The sequence below is a fragment of the Lepidochelys olivacea genome (genome assembly GCF_965140295.1).
Source record: "Lepidochelys olivacea isolate rLepOli2 genome assembly, chromosome: 12".
NCBI classification, from domain to species: domain Eukaryota; kingdom Metazoa; phylum Chordata; order Testudines; family Cheloniidae; genus Lepidochelys; species Lepidochelys olivacea.
In genome coordinates, this window is record NC_140422.1 from 40012731 (window position 1) to 40039117 (window position 26387).

The 26387-nt window shown below is 60.5% G+C and overlaps 1 protein-coding gene across 2 annotated transcripts; it reads right to left on the reverse strand.

Annotated features, from left to right (window-relative positions):
• Positions 1–1820: 1820 nt before the first annotated feature.
• VPS9D1 (VPS9 domain containing 1) lies at positions 1821–26387 on the reverse strand. 2 transcript variants are annotated; one of them, XM_084644339.1, is made up of 15 exons: positions 26209–26387; positions 25266–25335; positions 23425–23517; positions 22607–22763; positions 21700–21811; positions 20691–20753; positions 19951–20003; positions 18963–19050; positions 18354–18439; positions 17440–17915; positions 16470–16599; positions 15491–15699; positions 14675–14759; positions 9719–9823; positions 1821–5387 (listed from the first exon to the last, which is right to left on the reverse strand). In XM_084644339.1, exons 1-15 carry the CDS (start codon positions 26302–26304, stop codon positions 5294–5296), a joined length of 1917 nt encoding a protein of 638 aa, XP_084500465.1. In that variant the 5' UTR covers positions 26305–26387; the 3' UTR covers positions 1821–5293. The 2 variants fall into 2 exon arrangements, with proteins under 2 accessions (XP_084500465.1, XP_084500464.1); XM_084644338.1 differs by having other exon boundaries at positions 18963–19155.

The window sequence follows — 26387 nt, forward strand, 5'->3', positions numbered from 1 at the left end:
GACAGAGACCCCCGGGGTTCCAGGCTGCCCCCTTCTTCCCGGCCTGGCTTCAGCCAAGGCTCCTGCTCTGGCAGCCTATGCCCCTTAGCTCCGCAGGGTGCTCCTGGCACCGCAGGGCTCATCACAGCAGATGTTCCACAGCTAGGCTGCGGCTGGGAGAATGGCTGCTGCCCAGGGTGGGTGGGTGGCACGGCTTGTGCGGGAGCTGGTGCTGCCCCTTGGGGTGGTTCCCCCCAGGACTCTGAACATAACGACCAGACGGGTCAGACCAAAAGTCCATCTAGCCCAGTATCCTGTCTACTGACAGTGGCCAGTGCCAGGTGCCCCAGAGGGAGTGAACAGAACAGGGAATCACCAAGTGATCCATCCCCTGTCGCCCAGTCCCCGCTTCTGGCCTGGGGACCAGGAGGTTGGTTTGCTCGGTGCAGCAGACCTCAAGCAGCCGCTCGTGAGATCTGCCTGAGCGCACAGAGCATGAAGCGAAGGGCGGGATGGCCCCCTGCTGCTGTGGAGCCTGCGGGATGGGGCCATGCTCCCGCACCTCCATGGCCATGTGCCTGATGTGGGCTGGCATGCTTACTGGGGCGCTGAGCACTCCTCCGCAGCCCACCCCACTCCGGGAGCCGGGAGCACTGTCAGCGGCATTTTCACGCCTGCCAGGGCACATCAGCGTCAGGCTCCAGCGAAGTCTGGCTGCAGCCCTGAGCTCAGCTCCCCCGTCACACTAGCACAGAGTGGGGTCCACACAGCCGGCAGTCCCACACCACAGCACAGCGCTGGCCCAGGCAGCCTGCAGCCCGTCTCCAAGCCCAGCCAATGCTGGATGCTCCAGGGGAAGGAGGGCAGTCCCCGTCCAACAGCGCTATCCCCCAAAGGCGGGACTTTTCCTTCCTGAGTCCACCTGGCCGCCGGCTTCTTCCACGAGCAGGAGGAGCAAGGCCCCTGCTTTCCCTAGCCTCGCTGACCTCACCACAGGCACCATGGTGCTCCTGTCAATGGCTAAGCTCAGCTTTGACTCTTGCTAAGCTACTTGCCTCTAATATCCTGCAGCAGTGAGTTCCATGGGCCACATGGAAAAAGATGTCCTTGTATGCTGCACTCCCTGTTCGCATCCCTGAGTTACAGCACAGGGCAACTGAGAGCCCGGCTGGCTGGCTCCTCACCGGACAGACCCCAGGCCTGTTGCCTTCTCTCCCCACCTCGGCTCTTTGCAGACAAGGCAACCAAAGCCAGGCAGAGGACTCCAGGCGAGGCTATAGAATGCTGCATGATGACACTGTAGCCACCACCCTGTTAGTCTCTAGCCTCTTCCTAGCACAGACCATCAGCCAGCCCCAAGGCTTCGCTGCTCACCATCAGAGACAGGCGGCAGCTTCGCCTCCCCACGCCCAGCCCCGCCACGAGCTCGGTCCTCCCACTGCTGCCAAGACAGGGACGCTCTTGTCCCATCTCTCCCAGGGAGTTCTCAACACACCTCTGCCTGTACCTGGCAAGCGAGCGCCCCCTCCTCTCCCTGGGTCATGCAGCTGCAGGCATCTCTTCCGCCACCCAGGGCGGCTGCTAAAGAGAACGGGGTACCAGCCTGAGTGCCGAGCCTGCCACGTCCTCTTGCTACAGGACCACGAGCTTCCACAACTGCCCCACCAACACCACAGCTAAAGGGGGACAGGGGCTTTAGCTTCCCAGGCCCACTCCATCCTTTGCTTCTCCAGGGCAGCTCCCAAGGGTCAGTCAGGATGGAGCTGGGGCTGCAGCTCCCTCCTCGCTTCTGATTTCACGCCCTGGAACCCAGGCGAGAGGAACCAGCCCAGACACACCAGGGGGGAGCAGCCACATTTATTACGCTACAATCCCTCCACCGCAGGAAGATGCTACAGTAAAACAAAGCAGCCTTGAAAGAGAGAGAGAGTGGAGCAGTGAATGGCAGGGACAGAAAACACCCTGCTGCACACACAGCCTAGCCCCCAACCAGCCACCTGCTCAGCCTTCAATGGCTAGAGCAGGTGGCTTCGAAACAGAAGAAATCTCTTGCGGCAGCCCAAACACCATGCTGGGTGGAGGTTCCCCCTGCATGCAAGAGGGCGTCAGGCAGCTCCCATTGTTTCCTGCCTTCCCACATAGGGAAGCTGCCAGAGGAGCACAGGTCAGCCATTGCTCCAGCTGAGCATGGTGCAAAGGCCCCAGCTGACTGAGCATGGCCCCAGCTCTCTCCCCGCCCAAGAAGCCCAGGGCTCTATGAAGGGAAACAGCTGCGCCAGTCCTACCAGCCAGCCCAGTGATTGGAACAAGATGGCTCCCAAGACACACTTGGGGGCGGGGGGGGGGATGATCATGGCTCAGACGCTCTCATGTGAGCACCTGGGAGTCCAGGCCCCAGGAGCTGCGGAGCGGATTCCTGGAGTGAAGCAGATCGGCCCCCGCTGGGGTAACTGGACCCACACGGTGAGCTCAGCTGTGACAAGTGCACGAGTTCTAAGCTCTCACAATCACCTAGAACAGGTGGTGGTGGGAAAAGGCGCAATGGGAGACAGAAGGGCCGAGTCAGTCTAACCAAGAGGCCTATTGCTGTAACTCAAGGATCATGTTAAGATCATGCCTGGTGAACGAGACACATGGAACCAGAAATCAGGGAACCAAAATTGGTGTGTAGGAAACTCGGCCCAACTGGCAGACAGAATAATGAGGGGATGGGCTATGCTGTCCACCACCTCCTGGGGCTCCTTAAAGACACATTGGGGAGAAAAATTAGCAACCTAAACGAGCTTCACCATCACGGCTGCCACCCCGTCTCCTGGGATCCCGGGCATTTGTCAAACTAATCCAGAGAGACACCCTGACCAGGCCAGGCCAGAGACAGGGACCCAGATAACGTCAAAGCCTGGGCCAGGTCAACCCCCACCTGGGACGTGAGCATTCATCTCCTGCCCACCCCCGCCCACTGGGGTCCTTTTGCTTCCCCACCTTATTTCTTCTCTTTCCTCTCTCTCCTTTCCCCTCAGCCTGGCTTAGCTGACCCAGACTGTATATTCTGCCACACCACTGGGAGCCCAGAGGCAGCTACAAGCAGTGCCCCGCCCAGCCTGATGCTGGAACGAGTTTGCCGGAGCTGAGCAGCCTGTGTGCCATACCAATGTGTTCCCACCAGCGAGGTTATCAGAAGTCAGCATGGGAGACAGAAGTTGCATTGTCTCTTTGCTGTTCCTTCCCCTCCCCTTGTGCATGCTCGTCTGGTCTTGTCTCCTTAAGAAACAGAACAGGAACAGCAGCAAGGAGGGCTGCACCCAGCTCAGCTCACTCCTTTCCCCAGCTCTGGCAGCTAAAAGCTCTCCAGGGACAGCAAACAGGGGATGTTGTTAACACTTTCCAGGGCAAGGCTTTATCTGCTTTTCCTTGTCTTGTCTCTGTAACACAAGGTCAGAAGGATTTTCAGTGGTGTTTGCCATGGTGTGAAGCAGGCCAAGGTCTCCATATACCAGGGGTGGACAAACTTTTTGGCCCAAGGGCCACATCTGGGTATGGAAATTGTATGGCGGGCCATGAATGCTCACAAAATTGGGGGTTGGGTGCAGGATCCAGCTGGGGGTGTGGGTGCTGGGGTAGGGCCAGAAATGAGTTTGGGGTGCAGGAGGGGGCTCCAGGCTGGGACAGGGGGTTGGGTCACGGAAGGGGGTCAAGGGTGCAGGCTGTGGGTGGCGCTTACCTCAAGCAGCTCCCAGAAGCAGTGTCATGTCCCCCCTCCGGCTCCTATGTAGAGGCGCAGCCAGGCGGTGCCACCACCCTGCCTCCAATCTCCCTGAAGGGGAGCCAGAAGGGGGCTGGCATGGCACGGACCGTCCGACATTGCTCCTGGGTGACACACCAGGTTCTCCACTCACCTCCCCATTCACAGGCACCATGGCCAGCTCAGCCGCCCGCCTCAGGGAGGATCTCAAGTAACTCCAGAAAATCCAGTAGTTTTTCATCAGCAGGGATTTTGCCCTGTGATCAGTAGCATTTAAAGCTCCAGCCAAAACGAGCCCAGCATCTGAGGCAGGGGAAATCGCTGCCCTAGCTCTCCATGGACACAGCACTCCCCAGCCTGGGGGGTAGTGGTGCCATATCCCTGCCCCTCAAGCCGCTGACTGGTCAGAACTGAGCAGCCGTGCACGGAGAACACACACAGGGCTTCTGCCCAACTCTCCTCTAGGGGCTGGAACATGCTGCCCCCCACCCCCGACACACACTAGCCTCAGGCTCCACGGCCGATCGGTGTGCACAGACGCTAGCTCTGCCTCGGCTGGCGCGTCCAGGAGGAATCGGACTCCAGTACGGGCCCCAGAGGGCTCCTCGGGCAGCAGCTGAGCCGTGGGGTGTCACAACCGCTCGCTCGCTCTCTCTCTCTCACACATTAAATACACAGTTCAAACGCGGGTGCAGCCCAGGGGGCGGGTGAGCAGACCCTACCGCTGCAGCCGCGAGGAGCTTGGTGCCGGCACCACGGTGGCAATGTCCCTTAGACTGAGGACGAAACCACCCAGGCCGGACGCTGCAGCACCCAGGAAGTAGCTGGCTCCAGGCAGCACCCAGGGACCCTGCAGTGGCTGCACAGGGCACGAACAGGCAGAAGGGCAAATTTCGAGCCGAGGGGGTCACAGAGCTGGGACCTGTCCCAGGCCTTCCCTCACCAACAGCCAACACTCACTCTGGCCAGGCAGCTGCTGGAGGCTACAGAACGGGCCAGGTCTGGTGGCCCCCAAGGAGACCCTGTGCTCAGCTCAAAGCCCTCCCTAGATTCAGCAAGGGCAGCTGTCCGGGCCGAGAGCTCCCCACTTGGGGGATGGGACCCTGGGACAGTAACTGCCCCCTGCAGGCCCCCTCCCCGCCCCTGTGCTCTGTGCTCCAGGGGGAGGCTGGAGGAAGCCCTGCACAAAAGCAGCAAAGAGGCTCCTAAAAAGCATCAATACAGGCCCGAGCAGCAGCAGTTACCGGTCGAATCCCGTCAGCAGCCCGTGGGCCGTTCTCCTCTCGCTCTGTAGTGGTTACAGTTAGCATGACGGGTGCAGAGCAACCCAAGCAGCAACCCCGGGTCCACTGCCACCCCAAAACATTGCACAGAACATGCCCTGCCCTTCACAGCAGGCAGGACAAGGGGGGTAGGGAAGGGGGGAATGTCTGGTCCTTCCTCTTCAAGTCGGGCCCCTTGGCCCCATGTCGCGTCTCTGGAAGACATGTGTCCATTGCATCTCCCAGCCGAGGAGGGGTTTGAGTGATCAGGGCAGGGCCCATCTGCTCAGCAGGCGGATTCAAAGCCTCATTACTTCACCAGGACTCCCCCGTGCAAGGACTCCACATAGGACAGAGCACTCTGCAGGGACGTCAGGCAGTAACCCTCCTCGCCGATGAGGTACCTGGCATGGAAACAAGAGAGATCAGGGCACCCCGAAAGCCGCAGGAAGGGATTTCAATCAGTAGCATGACCCACCTTGGAGAGAGCCCCACCCCATCTCCTAGTGGGGCACGCACCACCCACCTGGTCCTGCAGGCACAGCTCTGACCCCTTTCCACTGCGAGCACTAAGCCTCCACGGCATGCACTCGCCATGCCCCAGAGCGATCACCCCGTCCCACCCATGGGCACAGAGGCAGCAACTTGTCCAAGGCCACCGCAGAGGGTAAGCTTAGCCCTCCCCTCTCTTTCCCAGACCGCTGGCCTCCACACTATCCCGGTGGCGAGTGCTCTGGGTTAACAGCCAAGCAGGGGATACAGCAAATACAGGGTTCTGTTTGAAAAATAAACCCATTTAAAATTAAATCTGAAATCGACAACCTATGTTAAGGCCTCCAGTTATTATCATCTGTTACAATCATTTACATTAAATGGAATATGAAGCAATACGTGTCTGCTGCCCAGTTTTAAAGAAAGTCAAAGCCCTGAACTGGAGGAAGTCCCTGGCTAAGCTCCTGGAGCCTGACTTTGTGGAAGGGCTAAACCAGCTTTTGACAGCAGCAGCTTCTTCTGCAGATGCAGAGAGAATATTGTGTTTATGTCAGTTTATTCAACTCGTTCAGTTCAGTGACTAGCTCATTCAAAGTTAAGAAACCAGCCGGGATTGAAAAAGCAGGAAAGCTTGTTTTCCTCTTCCGTTCTCTGAAAAATAGCAGGTGTGAGAGGATGCGATCTACTAGTTCTATCATCCTAGAAGGAAACAATCTCTTCAGTTTACTAGCTGCAGACAATACTTCCTTTGTGTATCAAATCAGTTAGTGTGAAATGCAAAACATGGTTTGATCAACTTTTCAAATAACTTTTCTTATGTCTCCAGAACGGTTATGGAAGTTCTACTAAATTTTAAAAAATTTAAATGCAGGTTTTGTAATTGGATTTTTAATTGAATTTGAATTTCTATCCAAACAGAACTGGACACAAATCACAAGTAAAATATTAATCATCCAGTAAATCAGAAATGTATCACTCACCATTTCCTAACAATGAAAAATCTCAATGAATGCAAGTTAAGCTACATAAGTGCTTAGATAAATGTTTCTACATACAGTGCATTCTCCTGATTAGCAAAAAGCAGTACCAAATTTAGCATAAAGGCTATATTTAATTGCAAATCAGCATGTTTCAATGGTTACCAACCAATGAGAACAACCTTTCTTTAGGAAAATAACTAAAAGTACAGATACAAATCATGATTAAAATCGATGATTTAAATAAATTCTCCCTGAGAGTAGAGCGCTCCCCACGGAAGGGCCAGGCCTCTTCCCGCCCACAGGGAATCCTGCGAAGTCAGAGGGTTCTGGAAGGATGGGAACCCTGAATCCCAAATGGCTCAGTGGGGGCACATCGCTGGAACACTCCCAAGGAGGCATCTTCAGCCACCTTTGGATGCAGCCCTGCCAGGGGTCAGTGCCCCACATCCTTCCGAGCTGTGTCCTCTGAGCCCACCAATTCCCCCTTCGACTGCCAGGGCCTGCTCTTCCCAACCCCTTCTGCACATGACAAGCCCAACAGCTGCTGCCAAAGGACCGGGGGGACCGGTGAGAGCATCAGAGAGATTAAAGCCCCTCTATTCTGCAGCCCCTTTAATTGCAAGGCCCTGTCCCGAGGAGCCGGTTTGACTGGAGCCAACAGGATCACAAGGATGGCTCAGTAGGAACAGGCAAGAGCTTCTGCCGTGGCGAGGCGGCCTGCCTGGAACCCTGACCGTGCAGAGCCAGAGCCTGCTGGGTTATCGCTCAGTGCCTGGGCAGTGGGACGTGCAAAGGAGTGAGGAGGACACGCTGCATACAGAAATCCCCTGCTCTGCTTTCCTGGGGCCACCAACAGCGTGGTTCCCTCCCTCCCCTGCCATGCCGAGAAAGCACTGTTAACTCCTTGGGGCCTGGGGTCCCCCTGCCACTCCCCACCAAGGACATGGCCCAATTGGGGCCCTCCGGGATCTCAGCATGCAGGGAACAGAGCTGCAGGGGAGGGATTGAAAATCTGATCTGCAGGTAGAAGGGGGAGGGGGATTCGCAGGGGTGGCACAGACATCAGGTCTCAGCCCTGTGAAAGCAGCAGTGCAGAAGGACTCTTCCAGCAGCAGCTCTAGGGCGGGGACCAGCCACCTCCTCTACTGAGTTCCCTCTCAAATACATCCCAGGCTGCCCCATGCTTGTCTCAGCTGCCTGGCCTGTACCATCAGGGCTCAGCTGGGCCCTGCCAGCTGCAGTCGGGCTGCCCACCTTGCCCAGACACTCATGCCTTGCTCAGACATGTTACACATCAGGGCGCGGCAGCAGACTGCTGGCTCGGCTCGGCTCAGCCGTGGAAAGCAGGCGTGAACGGGGAGTAGGGGGTGGTTTGCACAGAGTTTGCCATATTTCTACAGGGGTCTCTAAAGCCTCTGGAGTGCGCTTCCTTTGCGACTGGCACGGGCAGGGTCACTGCTCCTCTCTCCTCGCCATGGGGATCCCTGAGGGGATGCGCAGTCGGAGGGAGCCTCACCCACACAAGCAGCTCCCCAAACCACTCAGCGCAGCTGCAAGGTGGCAGGGCAGGTCCAGCCTCCCAGACTTCGGAGACTCCCCTCTTCAGTGGTGCCAGCAGGGGCGGCTCCCAAACTGGAGCAGCGCTGAAGCCTACGTAGGAGGCAGGTCACCACTCTTCTAGGAGGAAGGGGGACCGATGGGCTTAGGGTGTACTTTCTCCAGTACTTACAGGGCTCCCCGCACTACAGGTGGGGAATGGAGGCCCTGAGGGTTATGGCACTCACCCGTGGTCACCTAAGAGTCTGTGGCAGGGGTCAGAACTGCACCCACATCTGCTGAGTCCCAGCCCAGTGCCTTACCCACAAGGGCACCGTAGCTGTGCCCTGGGGCAGGCTCGGCCTAGGGAGCCCAGGCAGCAGAGACGCAGTCTAAGCAATTTGAGGTTCTAGGCACTCAAATCTCAGGCTAAGAAGGAAGCACAGGGCACTGCAAGGTGAAGGAACACCTGGGTGTTGCAGGACGAGATGCTGTCGAGTACCCAGCACCAGGGGATGCTGTGGGAAAGGAACCAGAGCCTGGACGGAGCACAAAGCCTGTGCTGGGAGCTGCCACTAAAGAGCCCCTGGCTAGAGCTGGTGCAAAGTTACCCACTGGAAAGTGCTGATTTCATGGAACCAAAACATTCTGCAGGAAATTCCATTCCAACAGCCAGCTTTCTGCGGACGCCATGAAGGCAGCCCACCTGCCCAGGCTCCCTTCCTCCCCATGCTCCTGGCTCTGCGGCAGCTCCCCAGGGAGCACAGCATACGGGCCACGGAGCCAGGGACAGAAATCTCTGAAAAGCTCCATTTTGGTGCTTCCAAACCAGACTCTATTTGGATGGGCCTGTCCCGCAGAGAATCTCACACGCAGCACCTCGCTCCAATCTGGAACCAGCACTTTCTCCGAAAGGTGAAATATTCACAGGATGGAAGCTGCGGTTCCAGGACAGCTCTTCCCACAGCAACGTGGCCCCAGCACCCAGCCCAGTCCCTATGTCTCAGTTCTCCCTGCAGCTTCACATTGAAGGGCAGGCGAGAGCTAGATCTGGTCCTGTGTTGTGATGGGTTCTGCCCCCCTGCCGGAGGGAAGCGATTGCGACATAGCTGAACGGCCGGGTCCCTTAGAGCGTAGCTGGAAGGGTGCTCGAGAGGGGTGATAGGCTGTCATCACTGCCCAGGGAGAAGAGGCCACTGGCCCCAAACACACAATATGGCTCTGCTCCCCAGTTCTTAGCACCAGGCAGTGGCTGCTGCTGGGAACGGGACACTGGGGGATCCAACGGGTGGTGAAGCCTACAGCAAATCTCCAGGGGCCTTGCTGGGAATAAGCACCAAGGGAAAGGCAAAGCAGCGCAGGAGAGGGGAATTGTGGGTGGTGCCCTGCTCTGGTTAGCGTCCCGGCTGAAGGAGTGGAGTTGGGGAAGGGCAGGAAGTATCTGCTGCAAGGTTCCCAAAGACCATAACCTTCCCATATCAGCACTCTCCACCCACCCCCGCTCCGGTGCCAGCCCTTTCCCAGCTGCCACAGGAAGAGGGCCAGCTCACCCACTCACTAGCCTATCACCTACTGGGATGGGGCACAGAGCAGCCAGGGCTTTAACTCCCCGGAAACGCAGAGTCGGCTTTATTTAGTCCGGAATGGGTGGCGCACAGAGCCAGCAGTGCCAAAGGAACCGAGGCAGCAGGAGGAATTCCCACCCCATCCCCCCTTCCCGTCCCTACCCTTCGTGGATAAACTCCTCCAGCGCCGCACACTCCGCGACCAGCTGGGGGAGGTCACTCTTCAGCACCACGTAGGACAGGATGGGCAAGAGGTCGTCGGCACCACTGTAGGGGGCACAGGTCGCAGGTCAGCATCAAGTTAGTCTCCCAAAGGAGCTGACACCCCCCCACCCCGGCAGGTCCTTCTCCGGCTGGCGGAGGGTTTGCCACAGTGCCTTTGCCATCGACTGCAGGCGGATCATCAGCGAACAAGGCATTTCCAGGTGAAGCAGGGGGCCTGCTGGGAGCCTGTGTGCTGCAGTTGGTCACCGTCAGGAGAGGGGAGCCTGGCCAAGGGGCAGCAGGACAGGGAAGGTAACTTACCAGCTCTAATGGGTAACAGGATTTTCCCACAGGAGATCCAGACCCAGAGCACTGACTTCAGAAGTGAAGGATGGGAGCAGCGTGGCCCGGCAGAGGCCTGGGTTCTGTGCCGGCCTCTGCCAACAGCCCTCTGTGTGACTGCAGGACGTCACCACCTTCTCCGTGCCTCATTTTCCCTATCTGGGGAGACTATTTACCTTCCTCCCAGAGGTGCTGCGAGAGGCGCTGGGTTGCCAAGTGCTTTGCAATCCCCAGGAGGGAGGGGCCAGAGAAGGACAACACGAGATTCAGCCTCCCCAAGCACCAACACTGCCAGCCCGGCCGGAAACCACACCAGCCGGGTTTTCTGTTCCATGCGGCATCGCCAGCAGAGACTCAGAACGCAGGGGCAGAAAGGAGCCCAGCAGAAACCCGAGCAGGCAGGACAGAGGCGTAGGTGCTGGAACGAGGGGGACGGCTGCACCCCTGGCTTGATGTGGTTTCCATCCTATCCAGGGTTTCGTCTGGTTCAATGGCTCTCAGGACTCGCACTGTACACACCGTTCCAGCCCCACTGGACAGAGGGGATGCTTGGAGAGCACAGATCAGCTGGGCCAAAGGGCCCCTTCCCAGTGCAGCCCATGCCTGTCACTTTAAAGCAGCAGTCAGTACCCAGGTTAGCGAGGGCTAAGCAGCAAGACCACAAGGGGCGTCCCTGCAGATACTGGGCAGCTGTAATTACGTTGAACCATCGGTTCCTGTCAGGCCGGACAGTGGCTGATCTGTGGTGAATGCCGCAGGTGCAGCTGGCATGCTCACTAGGTGTGAAGGCCCCGGCTTCGTGAATCACCAGGGCTTGGCTGGCAGCAGTGACACATGCCGTGGGTAACTGCCAGCAGACTCCATTCCCCCCCAGCACTCACCGCTCTGCTGTACGCCACCCCGGGACGGTGAGTCAGTGTGACACGGGAACAGGGAACGCTCCTGCTTTCAAACTGCACTTCAAAAACCCCTCTCCACTGGTGCAAAAACTTCAACTGGAGTTAAGTGGCCAAGGGAAAAGGGATGGCTCTGAACTTCACCCCTTTGTAGAGGGGGAGTGTCTGGGACTGGCCGAAGAGGGGTCACTGCACCTGACTTGGGAGCACAGGTATGGGCAGGGCCTAGGACTAGATGCTGCAGGGCTGGAATGGCACCATGCGGGCGCTCATGGGGCAGCAGGGCAGGACTGAGGGGCGCTGGCCAAGAGGAGAGGGGACCCAGGGCTGGAATGGCACCATGGGGGCACTCACGGGGCAGCAGGGCAGGACTGAGGGGCGCTGGCCAAGAGGAGAGGGGACCCAGGGCTGGAATGGCAGGAAGTGCTGCCGGCCGGACAAGGGGCTGGGCAGAGCACACCTAGCAAGCGTATGCTGACACCTGCGGCTCTCCCGTTCAGAGACTCTCCGACAAGCACGGACGCCCGCTCTCAGATGCGGACGCCAGCCCTGGGCAGGGATTTGCTCGGCCCCCCAGGCAGCCTTCACTGCCCCTACCCCAAACACTGAGCTGGAAGGGAGCCGAGCCGGGGCAGGGCAGAGCGAGCCCAGGCCTTACCTGCAGCCCTGGGAGTCTTGCGGAGAGCGGGGGGCGAGTGGGGGGGGGTTTGCAAGCCCCACAGTGAGTCTCCCAGCTCCTAGAGGCTACAGTGCAGGGCCCGGGGGGGAGGGGCAGGAGCACCGCCCAATGTACAGTGCTGGGGGTTCAGGGGGGCAGACATCCCCAGCCAACAAGGGATTAATGAACAGCAAAAGCTGATCACCCTGGCTAGGGTCCCTGGGTCCTGCTGGGCATGGGCAGCAATAATCAGGATCGGTCACTGACAAGCCATCCTGGGGAGGAGCCCTGCCAGCTTCCATCAGGGAGCCCAACAGCCAGAGCCAGCAGGAGACACAGAACAGCCTCCAGGGTCAGAGCCAACACCAGCTAGCTGTGAGGACACGGAGGGCCAGAACCAGGCCGTGGGGGAACACGGAGGGCTGGAACCAGGTGTGACTGTAGCAGAGAGGCCTGGGGAGGGTGGGGGGCGTGAAACCAGAAGAAAGGCACAGGCAGGGAAAACGAACTCCTTGCCCCACAGCACCGGGCCAGCTCAGCGCAGCACGACGATGCACGCAGGCCCCTGAAGGGGCTTCAGGATCATTCGTCTCCTAAGACGACGGACGCAGGAGGATCCCCCAAGAAGCCAGGATGGACAGCAACCACAGGCATAGGGTGGAACACGGGGAACGAGAGGGGCAAGGCAGCTGCCCAGGGCTCCAGCAACCACAGCCCAGCAGGAAGGGTCTCCTGCGGTATCAGCCGCCAGGGTTTTGTACCACGGGAAAGGGGGTGTGGAGGCAGAAGCTGCAACATGAAGCAGGAGGGTGCCACCTACCGGCTGCCCTGGGAAAGGATGCAGCACGGCCACGACGGCTTGGATGAGAAGCTTTGGGCCGGCTGGTAGGGTGACCAGATGAAGAGAAGAAAATATCGGGACACGTGGGGGAAGCAAAACAGAAACAAACACAGCCGGAGTTGACGAAGCCAAAGCCGCAATATCCGACCGTTTTATCGGGACGTCTGGTCACCCTACCAGCTGGGCTCAGGGCGCACACGCCTGGCTGCTTTGCAGAGCTCCCTGCTGCCTCGCCTAGCTGGCCCTGGGCGTTTCCATGTGCAGTCCCCAGCCCAGTGCAGCTGAGAACCAGGCCTGGCCTGTCTCTCACTTCTGCTACTTCCTGAAGAGCTGTGGGGGCAAGCAGGGGAGGCCGCAGGCCCTCAAGTTACAGCAGGTCTCTGCCGTTTGGCCCAGCCTCAGGAGCTCGCGGGGAGGTGTCTGAACATCCGTTCTATTCATCTCTGTGGGATTGAAAACGAAGCCCAGAGCCCACTGCGCATTTTGCTGACTCGAGGAGTTCAGCTTCCAGGTCCCGCAGCCCCACACAGCAAGGGTTACATTCCAGCCGTCCCCAGGGGCAGAGGTTTAAATGCATCCCGGGGTACCCCACAGCAGGAGACTCTCCCCCTCCCAGCAGCAGTGCCAGGACCCTGCTCTGCGGACTCTGCCGAGGGGGACCCTCGCCCCAGAGGGCCCTTGCTCATGTGCAGCACAGGGGGCTGGAAAGCTGGCTTTTCCTCTCCCCACTGAAACTGGAGGGCCAGCTTTTTAAGCACAGGCTGGACAAACACCTGTCTGGGAAGGTTTAGGGACGTGTGGCCCTGCCTCAGCGTGGTAGGCTGGCCTAGATAACCTCTCCAGCTCCCTTCCAGCCCGACGCCTCTCTGCTGGCTGCTCTCACAGCGGGGAGCGGAAAGGGACAGAGCCGTCGCTGGGCAGGGTGGTCTGTGCCACACGCCAGCAGGCTGCCAGCTTTCCGAGGGCAGCACTTCCCGGTGGGCCCACACAACGGTGACAGCCTGGCAAGCGGAGCCGAACAGGAACACGGGCTGGGGATGGCCAGAGGGAGCTGGGGACGGGTGAGGCAGTGCAGAGCAGGACCAGCCGGGCCAAGCCGCAGCAGGGCAGCGGCTGAGAGCGACACTGGCTGGTGCACGTTTTACACGACCAGCGAACTAAGGAGGGAAAACAGCCCAGCAGTAAGTGCAGGGAGTCTCCCCCCCACCTCTGGGTGCTGCAGCGGGTGGGTTCAGCCCCGCACAGCCGGCACCTCAGCCTGGCGTTCCTCGCTCCCCCTCACTTCATGGGGAGAGGTCCCAGTCCAAACTCGGAGCAGAAGCTGCAGCTATTCCTGCCTCCCCGCCTCCCCGCCCCTCTCGAACAAGGCAGCCGAGTCACAGCCTGTCTCCCTCCTTCCGCTTCAATGCCTTTGACAGACCTGGCGCCCTCCTCCTCCCGAGAGCTACAACTGGAGTGAGCCGCTGGTCCCCACGTCCGCGCCTTGCTGGGACTCAGATCCCTGCTCTCACTCCCTGTCTCCCGCTGGCTGGCTAAGTCCAAGTGACAGATTCAAAGCTCGCTAATTGCCAGCCCTGGCCCCAGTGAGTCCCTGCCACAGACCGAGCTCCGAGCTCTGCCTGGGATCAGCAGGAGAAGCCGCGTGGGGCGGGAGGCGCTGCCGGAAACTATCCGTCAAGGCCCAGGCCTGCTAAAGCTGCAGCTAGACCACGGACGCCTGGCTGACAGGCAGGATCTGACTTCACACAGAGCAGTCCCGGTGCAGCCCAGAGACAAGACTGAGCCACAGGGAACCTGCCCTCCAACGGGGCAGTGGGCCACAGAATCAGGTTAGCCCGGCAGCAAGGGGGCAGCAACCCCCAGGCCGGCCCAGAAGAGAGTAACACCCCCAAAGCAGCTCACCAACAGCTATCTCCTGCAGGCAGGGGCCTGGGCTCGTCACTTGTTGGAGGAGTGTCTGGTGTGAACCCACCAGGCTCCTCCAGCCCTGGGGGTGCACAGAGCTCTGGGGCTTGGACTGGGCATGCTCAAGTGTTGCAGCTGCCCCCCAACTCCTCTCCATTGATGCTAGATTCTACTGCCCTGCCGCCCCCCGCCTTCCCCTCCAGCTGGGCTCAATGCCCTACTACCATGTGTCCATCTCTGGTGTGTCCCCCTCGGAGCCAGGCTGTACTCACATGGCTGCGGACCCGGGCTGGGGCCAGCTTTCCCGGGCAGTGCAGTACTCCTCGGCACACTCGCAGATGACACGAAGGGCTCGTACTGCAAGTTGCAAACCACAGAGCTTTAGTGACAACATGCACGGGGGAAGGGGGCAGGGGGGCTGCCTGCATCCAAAGGCCCCCCAGGCTTGTACTGCAGCAGGAAGTGGGGATGGCAAAGCAGCTTCCTTGGGCCATGCTGGGGCCAAGAGCAGACCCTGGGATCCAGGTATCTACCCGCCCTTTGCATTTGCACCAGGGTTCGATCGATCAGCTGCCCACATCTCTTCCCAACCCTGGCGAAGAGAGGACGGTTACTGTATGGGGTCTCGAGAGCCCAAGTCTTCACACACACTGTCTCACGGTAACTTCCCCTCCTGCTCCCCACCGTGCGGGCTGGCCCGGTCGCCATCACAGCTCGTTCCCGGACTCTCCTAAGTACTTCGATGGCACCAGCATCCGAGCACCTGGCAACCTCAAACGGATTTCCCCTCCCCTCCCTGTGCCATTACCCCCATGGCAGAGATGTGGAGAATCTGTGGCAGAGCAAGGAACTGAACACGGGTCTCCTCTCTACCATCCCTGTGGCAACTCCAGCCATTGCTGCCACAGGGGTCACCACTAGGGAAGGAGTCCACGTCTTTCTCGTTTCTTTGAGGGTCGTTTTGCAGACAGAAATGAGGAGCAGCCGATATCGTGTAACCAAACAGCTCTCCGCTCCTCCCAGCGAGCGGCATGAGTCCCACTAGACAGGTGCCCCCGCCTGCACCCCAGAGAAAGAGCGAACCTCACCAATGCACTCCAGCTTCCTCTGCGGGCAGCTCTCCAGAAGGATCAGCCCCAGCTCCTGCACCGCCGTGCTGTAAGGGTAGGAACCTGCGGTGTGGCCCTTGCTGTCCTGGGGGAAGAGGTTAGCGGAGACTCCTATTTCCGAAGGGGGCATGTTCCTGTGGCGCTCCATGCTCCTGGACAGGGCCACCTCCCGGGCCTGGTAGACCCTCCTGCAGGGTGCAGAGCAGAGAGGAGGTGGAGAGCACGGCAGGATGCTCTCTTCCCAGAGTCCTGCTAAATCCCGCCCACGTGCCCTGCTGGGAACTTCCCGGCCACGGGGCTGGGGAGCCTACGTGTTGGGTTCTTCCTGCCCTACACTAGCCTGGTGCCTCCCCACACCAGCCAGGCCCCACAATGGCACTGCCTTCCCTGGGGCCCGCAGCGGAGGCCACACACACGCTGACTGCCCCACTCACACGGGAGCCAGGGATTAACAGGCATGGGCTAGAAAACCAGGCGCATCTGACCTCTGCCCAGCCAAGGGCTGCCCTGGTACCGCTAGGAGCCTGCGGGCTGCTCTGAATTCAGACAGGGAGGGAAGAGACTGCAGCCAACCTGACCCTGGATACAGGCGCAACGCCTGCCAGGAGCACTGGGCCCCGCGCGCCACGCTCCATGTCGATGCACGGAGACGGGTTCAAACCCCACGGCCGGCCACCTGCTCCCTGCAGCAACGGACGCTGTCCGTGGGAAAGGGATCAGCAGCCCCACCAGAGCCACCACTGGCCTTTCCACGTCTCTGCATGTGGAGCGGCACAAGCCCCGAGTATTCGGTCTGGAGAACTGGACTCTCCCCAGCAGACACCTCGCAGGTGGGTAAAGCCTTGGGCCTTGACTCCCACAATGAGCATCCCTTTCCATGCCCCGCACTCTCTGCCATCCCAGTGCCCCAGGCCGGCAGAGCCCTGGGCAAGGCCGGAGAGCAGGGGAGCTGCGGTACCTGTAGAGGGCTAGCAGGGGGGCCCAGAGAGGCGAGAAGAAGGCTTCCTCAATGCGCGCCAGGCACTGGTCCTTGGAGGAGGCAGTGTTCAGGCCCTCAAAAGCCAGCAGGGCCAGGGAGAGCAGCCTGTCTGGGGAGGAAGTGTTACAGGCAGCATGCTGGGTCAGGATCTCCAAGCACTGCTGGGACCCTGGGAAAGGGAGCTCAGGCCGCAGTACGGGGAAAGAGGCTGGCCATGGACCACCAAGCCATCGCTGTCCTGAAGGCGCTGACAGGGCGAGTGGGGCGGGGCCCCCGGCAATGCACGCTGCGTCTGCATGCGTTCGTCACGGAGAAGCAACACCGTGCCACTTGCCCTGCCCAGGATAGATCCAGGAGCCTGCAACAATCCGACCTGGGAAGGGCAGGGGCAGGGGAGCAGGAAGCAAACGCGTCAGAGCGGACCAAGGAGGCGGTTTTCTGGCTCCCAGTCCTACCAGCATGACAGCAGCGGCTCCCAGGAGCCCACCACCGCAGGTGCCAGAGACGCTAGGAGAGCCCTGTACAACTGCCTCACTCGCTGGGCCTCCTCCACGCCCCATGTGGAGGAGGGCCGGGCAGCCCATGCCACCCTCTGCGGAGCGTCCGAAGGGGACTCTGTCCAGCTGAGAACCAAGGAGGAGCCCCACAGCGGGGGCACAGGCAGGCCACCCTTGGAGCAGATTTCCAACGTCCTCACCCTCCCGACAGGCTCCAGCCCTGAGCATGGAGCAGGGCAGAGCGTTGCATGTTGGGACATAGCACAGGCCGTTAGGTCTATGGGCGATGGGCCTGCACTGACCGCGAGGGTACACTGACCGGGGCCTGCACTTTGGGCTGTCCTCGTGGCTGTGGCATTACTCTCCCTCCCCCAGGACAAAGCCCTGGAACAATCCGCACTCCCCTCCTCGGATACCCAGACCCCTCCCACCACTCCCCACACGCCCCTCACCCACTGAGTTGTGAATGTCCTTCACGATGGCTTTCAGCTGCTCCTGCAGAGAGGCCTTCTTCTCAGCTGGGGCCTGGGGCTCCACTGGGGGGCCAGTGGGCCAGCTCTCGGGCGCTGCCAGGAACCGTTCCAGGTCCTCAAAGGAGCTCTCTCTGTCGGCCAGGCGGGCAGCCATCCCTTCCTGCAGGCTGCTCTCTGTTGCCAGGTCCTCGCTCAGGGGCGCCGTGGACAGGCTGTGTTGCAAGTTCACCTTGTTCTCCTGGACGGAGGCCATGCAGTACAGACTCTGGGAGGACCTCAGTTTCCGGCCCCCAGGTGCTGGGGTTAACAGTCCCTCAGCATCCAGCGAGAGGGAGGAGAAGCCCCTGGAAGCGGTGCTCAGGTCAGCGAGGTTCTGGCTCACAATGGGGTAGAGCCTGCTGTAGATCGCATGCTGGAGCTTCGTCAACAGCTGGGGAATGGGGTGCTCGGGGAAGCTGGAAGCAAAGGGCAGATGCTCAAGACAGGGAGGGGAGAGGAGCCAGGCCTTACCTGGGGTGCGCTCGAGGCCGTCCCATGGGGATCTGCTGTCGCCTGGGAAGCACCGGGCGGCCAGGACAACGGGAGCTGCTGACCCACGTGGCTGGGAGCACTGCCCCATGCCAGGTTCACCGGGAGCCCACCGCGCCTCCCTCCAGGGGCGGAGTTCTGTGGCCAAGCGCGCTGTACCCCCAGGCAAGCCCCCCCGTCACTGTCTGGGCAGCTGCCCCCTCTGCTGGGGCTGGGAGAGCCAAGGAGCAACTCGGCAGGACACAGCACCCAGCCCAGGCATGTTCTGGGCCAGCCGGCACCCCCCAGCACAGAGCCCCCATCACCCTGGCCGGGAGAGGGCAGGGGGCCCTTCGGCCCACATCAGCTCTCCCCCTAGCCGCTACCTGAGGAGGTGGGAGATGAGGCCGGACACCAGAGAGAGATCTGTCGGGTTCTTCTTCAGCTTGGCTTTCCAGAGCTTTGGCCACTCCTGGGAGGGGGACAGCAGCAGAGAGCAGCTGAGGCTGCGGCTCCCACCGGGGGAGCCCTGGACAAGGCCACCCAAAAGACAACTGACCCCTCCCACCCAGCAAAGCTCCCAGCGCTCCCCACCCCTCTCAGCAAGGCCACGGCCCCCCCAGCACGCGGTACCTCCTGGTTCCTGAGCTGGCCCTGGCCAGAAAGGCACTGCTGCCCAGACGCAGTCAAACAGCAGGGAGGGCCTGTGCCCTCTCGACTGCTGGAGCCAAGCCGCAGCGCCACTCCTCTCCTGCCGCCACGGCCACGGAGACCAGAACGCCTGCATCGGGGCTGGGCACTTTCTGTAACCCCCACCACAGCCTGGCCTCGCTGGGGCTAGCTCCCAGCTCCCTGTCCCCTTCCGGCAGCCCCCGGCAGACGGCTTGAGAGCCAGCAGGCAGGCAGGCCAGCCTCCCACACTTCAGGGTCCAGTGGCTCCTGGGACAGCGACCGGCCAGAGCCACTTCCCAGGGCCCTGCCGCACCAGTACTCACATGATCCTGCTCGTACTCCAGGATGGCAGCATAGAGCACCCTCTGCTCCTGCTCCTCGGGGGTGAGGGCGATGTTGCTGGAGAACCTCCTGCCCAAGAGAGACCACATGGCAGGCTGAGAGACCCGCTGCTGCCTTTCCATCTGGAGCCAGGGCTGGGTGCCGCCCAGGTGGGCAGACTGCAGGGTGCCAACTCTAGAAATACCCACAGCAGACACCTCAAGAGCCCAGCCAGCTCCGGCCACGGTGCAGGGACCCATCCAAATTGGAACAGGCGTCTGGAAACAGGGCTGCTCACTCGCGGAGCTGCACCCGAAGGCTGGCCCAAACAGCACTCTCAGCGAGGAAGGGAAAGGGGCACAGGGAGGTCACAGGTGGCATGTTGCAAGCAGGCCAAAAGTTTGGGAACTGACCTGAACGCCAGCCGGGGCTGAGCACCAGCATATGCTGCCAGGCCAGAGGTATGTTAGCGGCATGGTCGCCTACCTTTGAGCTGGGAGGGGGACAGGCACAAGTGGGGGGGGTGTGCGGGCACACGCAAGAGCATCTCTGACTCTACGTCAGCTCTGCTCGCTCTACGGCACAGGAGTAGCTGGCACTAGCTGGGAACCCAAACGAGACAGGGCTGGAGACCTCGACTAGAGCGCTGGGAAGGACTCAGAAGGCAGCCCCGCAGACTCTCACCCCTCTCCCAGAGCCCTGCTCCCATTGGAGGGAGCTACGAGATGGGCGAGCACGTGGGGTAATGACATGCAAACGAGCATACCCATAATCCCTCTCTCCAGCACTGCCACAAACAAGTAGCCTTTCCTCCCCGAGTCCCTGGGGCTGGCTGAGGGGAGCCAGAGGGGGGGAGTTCTCCCCAGCAGGGGGGTCATTTAACCAACAGAAGCTTTGCTGTTTCCGTTCCTCACCCACCACAGCTGGGTCTCCCGCCCCAGGAAAGGCCCCTGGACAAGGGGCCCTTCCCCAAACCCCGGCCTTGCTCACCTGTTGGCAGCTTCCTGCAGCCGCAGCCTGCGTTCCTCCATCTTCCTCTGAAGCTGGGGCACGGCCGAGTCAAGGCTCCACAGTTGTGTTTCCACCCACCCGCGGCCACGCACAGGGGCAGGGCTAGTCCCGAACCTACCGGCCAGGCGCAGCTTGGCACAGCCAGCTTCAGAGGCACACGCCTCTGGCTGGGGGCTCAACAGAGCGCGTGAGCAGAGGCCATCAAAGCAAATGTCACCCCACAGTCAGCGCCTGGCAGAACCCGGAGCCCCTTGAGGCAGGGCCAGGGGCCCACCGACACCATAGTGCAGCCCTGCATGGAGAGCGGGGAGGCATGGCTGCTTCTCCGTGACCGGGCTGAGAGGGGGCCCCGGGGGAATCCAGCAGCCCTGGATGGGACACACTGCAGACACCCCTCCTGCTTAACAGCTCGATCCGCCGTTCGCAGAGTCAATCCAATCTCACTATGGCATTAGTGCTGCTGGGTTTACCTCTAAGAGGCGCCATCTCCCAGCCTTTCCCCTGGGAGTCACACCAGGTGGTGACCCTCTGCGCCAGGAGATGAATTTCTCCTCCCCCTGCCCCCCAGGCAGCAAACGCTCTAGACCTGCTAACCCAACTCTTCCCTGGAAGAGAGCATGAGCCTGTGCCCCTGCCCCTGCTGTTCTCGATAATAAAATAGCACCATGGCTCTGTGCTTGGGGAGCCGTGCTGCTGCCGGGGCAGGATGGGAAAGATACCGTCTCCTCCCGGGCTTTGGCAATCACCAGGTTCTCCATCATCTGCCGCTGAAGGGTCAGCGTCTGCAAGGCAAAGACAGGCCTCACTGGCACTCCCTCAAACCCGCTGTGACCGCTACCTTGTTGGAACGTCAGCCCTGCGCACGAGTGAAGGGGGATAGAGCATGGGCCGGGCCATCCCTCACATGCAGCGTGCTCAGAAAGGAACTGGCTGCACCCCAGAAATGCCCAAACTTTTGCACATGCTCCCAGAGCCCGATGCAGCTCCTGGATGGCTGGGAGTTGCAGGGCACTCTGGGTAAGGACATGCAAACAAGAGCACCTGGTGGTACAGGGCCCAGGGCCATGCAGCTGGCTGGGCAGGCCCCTCTTCAGGGCCAAGGGGCTGTGGCAGCGACTTGGAAACCAAGCTCATTTACATGCCACTACCCAGAATGCTCTGAGGCAGCAGCAACTGCAGGCTATTCCAAAGCAGGTGGGGCAGGGAGGGTGGGGGGAACGTCCTCTGGTTTTACCCCCCATTATGTCTGGGCTCCGCTGATCCATGATCCCCTTGCAGCCCCCCCGTTTCAGCACTCTGACAGCAGGGCATTGTAGGTGGCAGGGGAACCCCCTGGGCCATCCCCGCACTGGGGAGCCTGGTTTCTTGAAGAAGCAGCCATCCCAGCTGTGCTCTCCAGCAGCTCACACCCACCCTCCCACAGCTAAGACTGACCCAGAGCCATGTTGTTGAATGTGGCTCTCCCGATGCCCCAGCTGGAGAAGCCTGGCTGCCACGCAGCAGGGACTGGTACACCAGAGATCTGGGCCCCAGCACTCTGCTCTCACAGAGCCTCCGGCTGGCGTTTGTACCCATTCCACTTAGGGGAAGCCCCTGGGGAAAGCACAGAGGATGTGCCATGAAAGAACTGCCTGTTCCATGCTTCATGCTGGGAGGCTTCCTGTGGAGCCTGGCTGGGCTCCAGCCTCCCCCACCATTCCTTGCCCGCGCCAGGCGGTCTCCACTTGCCAGGGAAGTCTTCTGCACAGCCTGGCTGGGGTTCAGCCGTGCCACCCGGGCCTCGTAAGCAGCTCTCAGCTTCTGGTTCTGCAGCGATGCCTCCTCCAGCGGGGTGAGCTCCCTGGGAGGACACAAGAGCTGCGAAATTACTTGCCCTGGCCCCGCACTGAGCGTGAGACCTGGATCAGCCCTGCCCAGATCAAGAGACTGCTGCATGAGACAATCCCGGGTCTCTCTTCACCCATGTTCTGACCCAACCTGGACAGGCTCAAAGGCCACACAATTCTTCCCTTCCTCACCTGGCGCAGCAGCACCCTGCACCGGGAACCTCCACGTTCTCTTCCACCAAGGAGGAAACTACTCCCCTGGCAGGAGGGGCTCATGGAACGAAACCCCATCTCCCAAGCCCCCGCCTGAGGTCCTGCCCCTCAGCATCACAGCCGGGCTCCACGCAGGCAGCTGGAATCTGGTGGCTCAGCGTGGGCAGAATGGCATGTACCAAAGAACTCCCCCTGCCAAGCTGCCTCAGGCCTGAATATCTGGGAGCCTTGACCTCTGAGGGGGGCTGCTAGAAAACCAGCACCCAGATCCTCCTTGGAGGCAAGACACAAAACTGGGGGAGCCCAGAGCTCTTTGGGGACATCCCGGGCATGGCCTGGAGGTCTCGGCAGGCAGCATCCAATTCCTTGGCCTCAGAAATGGCTGAGCTATGCAGCCGCCACCTGCTAGCCTGAAGCAGGAACACAGGGAGAGGAGAGGAGAGGACCGGACCTCCCTGCTTGGGCCAAGCCAGCACTATGGCACATGGTTACACTGGGAAGAGATGGCTCTTCGCCCACACACAGCCCCCACAGCCTGCAGCCCCTGGAGGGCTGGGGAGATTCCACGCAACGTTCCCCAGCTCCACCTCACTTACTTTTTAGTGCCCTGAGCTTTGGTGATCTGCAGCTTCTGGAAGATCTCCGGGGGGAGGAAGGGAGACAGCTTCCCCCCCTCATCTGAGAAGACCCTGCGGTGCCTAGAGATGGGAGCAGGGCTGGGGCCTCTCTCGTGGGCTGCTGGCTTCACCTTCCCTGGGGTTGGGGGAAGATGTGGGTCAAAGCAGGTGTTTTGTTTAGAAGTTACTACAAATAGTGAAGGCTGGCAGGAAAAGCCGGGGCTGCTGAGTGCCTGGGAGCAGCAGGGCCAGGAAAGCCAGCCCCAGCCGCTTTGTGCACCCAGAGGTCTCCAGAATGGGCACCTGAACAGGACACTGGCAGGGATTTGCTGCCCTGCTGCCTCCCGGGTCTCTGGGGTCAGCACCAGAGGCAAGGAAAGCAGACAATGCTGCATTCCTGCTGGAAGCCAGCACCAGTCTCCCCTCCCTGGGGACTCTGCCTCCAAAGGCTCCCAACTCCTGCTGTGGGGGGAGGGGGAGAATCAATGAAACCCACCCTCTCCCTCCGCCACTACAGATCCAGGTCAGCCACCTCCTGCTGCCACTCCCCTGACCTTGGCAGACCTACCCACTCTCCCTGGGGGTGGGGGCCCAGCAGGCTAGCCTGGGCCATCCCATTCACCCTGGGTCAATAGCCCATGTGGTGGCTCTGCAACCACGTGTGTCTGCCGGAGAGAGACTGGCCCCAGCTCCCAGAGGCGACAGGCAGGTGCTTTGTGCCCCAAGCAACCTCCTTCCCCAGAGCTCAGCCCAGCAGGCCATGTCCCGTCTCCGCCCTGAGGCCAGGGGCAACTCACCAAGCACAGCGGTGCTGGACTTGGCTCGCTCCAAGCACTGCTCAGCGAGCTTCAGCATGTTTGGGGTGTCGGGTGTCACGGCATCGCTCCCACCTGGCACAGGCAAGGGGTGGGGTCAGTGGGTTTCCTTTCCCAGACAGGAAGGTGCTGGAGCGAGTTTGACCCACCCAGGCCTCCAACCAGCATCGGCTCTCTTTTCCCCATGGGCTGCTTTGTGTTATAACCAACAGGCAGAGAGAGCTTGTCCTCTGCCCCACCCTCCTTGGCCAGCTGGGACACAGGGCCTGCCGCAAGGGGAAGTGTTCCCTGAGCACTGCAGCCTGCCTGTCTCCAGGGCCTTCTAAGGCAAGAGACTTTCCAAGCTGGGACCCTCCACACGACGTGGCGCGGCCTCCAGAGGCCCCCACCAGTGCCACCAAACAGGGCCCCAGAGGATTCTGGGTCCAGCAAACTGCAAGAGGTACCCAGGGAGGCCGCACCCTTTCCTGGCTGCAGAGTGCCCCAGTGCTCTGCTGACAGACTCGGCAGGTATAGTGGAACCTGAGAGTTACGAAATGACCGGTTAACCACACCCCTCACTTGGAACTGGACGTATGGAGTCAGATAGCAGAGGCACATAAAAGCAAACACTGTACAGAACAGTATAGTGTTCAACAGAAACTACTAAAAATAAAGGGAAAGTTTAAAAAAAGATTTGACAGTGTAAGGAAACTGTTTCTGTGCTTCTTTCATTTAAAAGCAGCATTCTTCTTCTGCCTAGTAAAGTTTCAAATCTGTATTAAGTCAAGGTTCAGTTGTAAATTTTTGGAACCACCACCATAATGTTTTGTTCAGAGTTATAAACATTTCAGAGTCACGGCTAGCCTCCATCCCCGAGGGGTTTGTTACTCTGGGGTTCTACTGGATTTGCTGATCCACTCGTCCAGACTGCGGCTATGTGAAGACTGAATATGGTTATATAATCATAGAATATTAAGGATGGAAGAGACCTCAGGAGGTCATCTAGTCCAACCCCCTGCTCAAAGCAGGACCAACACCAACTAAATCATCCCAAGACCAACACCAACTAAATTATCTGTGTTTCCGGCACAGAGGCAGCCAACAAGGTGAAGCTGTTCCTCATTCCTTTAGTCCTTGGCACATACACGCAGTCAGACGGTGCATAAACCGGCTGCACTACACAGGGCCTGCCTGAAAGCCCAGAACTCCACAGCGGGCCCAGGGGACAGGTGTCAGGCCATGAAGGAAAATGAATGTTTCAGGGCTGTGAAGCCTTCGGAGAGTGAAGGAAAAGCAGTCCAGTGTCTGCTTTTCACCAGGGAAGTGGCAAGTCTGGTGGTTAGTGCTGGAAAGTTTTGCTAGACACTGCTTGCTAGTGGGAATCTTGAGGGTCCGCAGTTCCCTTCCACCAAGGGATGCTGCTGCATGCATGTGGGTAGAGAGCAACACTGCCAGGCACGTGACTGTACATCGCCCGCTGCCCACCCCCACACAATCCCGGCCACCTTCCAGGTGGCTGGAGGAATGAGGCAGCTGTGACTGGAGCGTGGAGACAGCTACTCCGTGCCAGAGAGCTGTCCCAGCCTGGCTGTATTTCTTTAGGGAGGTGTACAGAACTCACACAGCTCACTTGTACAGTCATTAAATTGTGGGTTAAACCACAGAGCCCCACCCCTGCTGAAGCAGACTCCCAGGCTGGGGGTTCTCATTACAGCTTTTAATCTCTGGAGGCTCCGTCCAAATATCAGGCGAGTGCCTCCAAGGGGGTAACTAGGCAGTGACCCACCCTTCGGAGGATGGGAGAGAACAGCGTTTCAGCCAGACGCAAAGCCGTTTTGTACCTTTCGCTGCTTCCTCCAGCAGGGCCTGGGAAATGTAGCTAATGCTCTTCAGGTACTCCACGTAGGCCTCCTATCGACCAGAAGGGACAGAGAAGGCGGGGCTCAGGAGCAGCTGGTTCTACTAAATTCACCTGTACCAAGCACCATCCGCCCACCCATTCACCCAGAAATCAGAGCCACAGAACCTGCAGGCCTGACCCACTGTGCAGCCGACCCCCCAGCTGAAGCGCATCAAAGGAACCCAGAGAGTGCACGGGGGGCCTCTTTTGGGAGAAAGGCTGGGGGAGGTGGTGGGTCCCCACACCCCAGTCTCACAGGGTTCTGTACAGCGCCAGCACTGTGGAATCTAAGGGTTCACTCCCCCCGGTTCCGAGAGCCCCTTGCGTGGTCACGTCTTACACCAGCCCCCCGGCGCTAGGAGCACGCCGCGTCCTGCAGCAGGCACCCGAGAGAAGCGGAGACGCAGACCCTGTCATCCATCCACACGCCCTGTACAGGCCAACACAGAGACCGGACAGCGAGTGCCCACGGGCAGGCCCGTGCAGGCCCCAGACCTGGGCGCAGGGTCTGCTCCCAGGAGAGGCCTTGGCAATTCTGCACCCCCCGCCTAGCAAGAGGTCACCAGCTAAGGGCTGTTGTAGGAACCTGGGGCCCTGCCCTGCCCCTCCCGGCTGCCAACACAACCAGGCCCGGGCGCCCCCCCGGGCGGAAGGGAAAGCCCCGCCCAGCCCCCGGTGCAATCACGGGTGGGAAGAGCCCCGCGCTGTGTCGTGGGCCCCGCCCCCCAGCCCGGACACAGGGGGGCCGTGGACCAGCACCGCCCCCCCCGGGCCCGCGAGGCCGCCCCCAGCCGCGTGCCAGCGCTGGGCACAAGGCCGCCCCCACGCGGGACACAGCGGGGCCCACGCGCGGGACACGGGGGGCGCCGCCCAGCCCCGCTCACCCGCGGCCGGTTCCCGGTGTCCAGCTCGATCGCCGCGGCCGCCAGCTTCATGGCGCTTTGCAGCGGCTTCACCGCCCCGTCCCCGCCGGCGGCCATGGCGGGCCGGGGCCGGGCCGGGCCCCTCCGCGCTCGGAGCCCGCCGGGCCGGGGCCGGGGCAGGGGCTGAGCCGCAGCTGCAA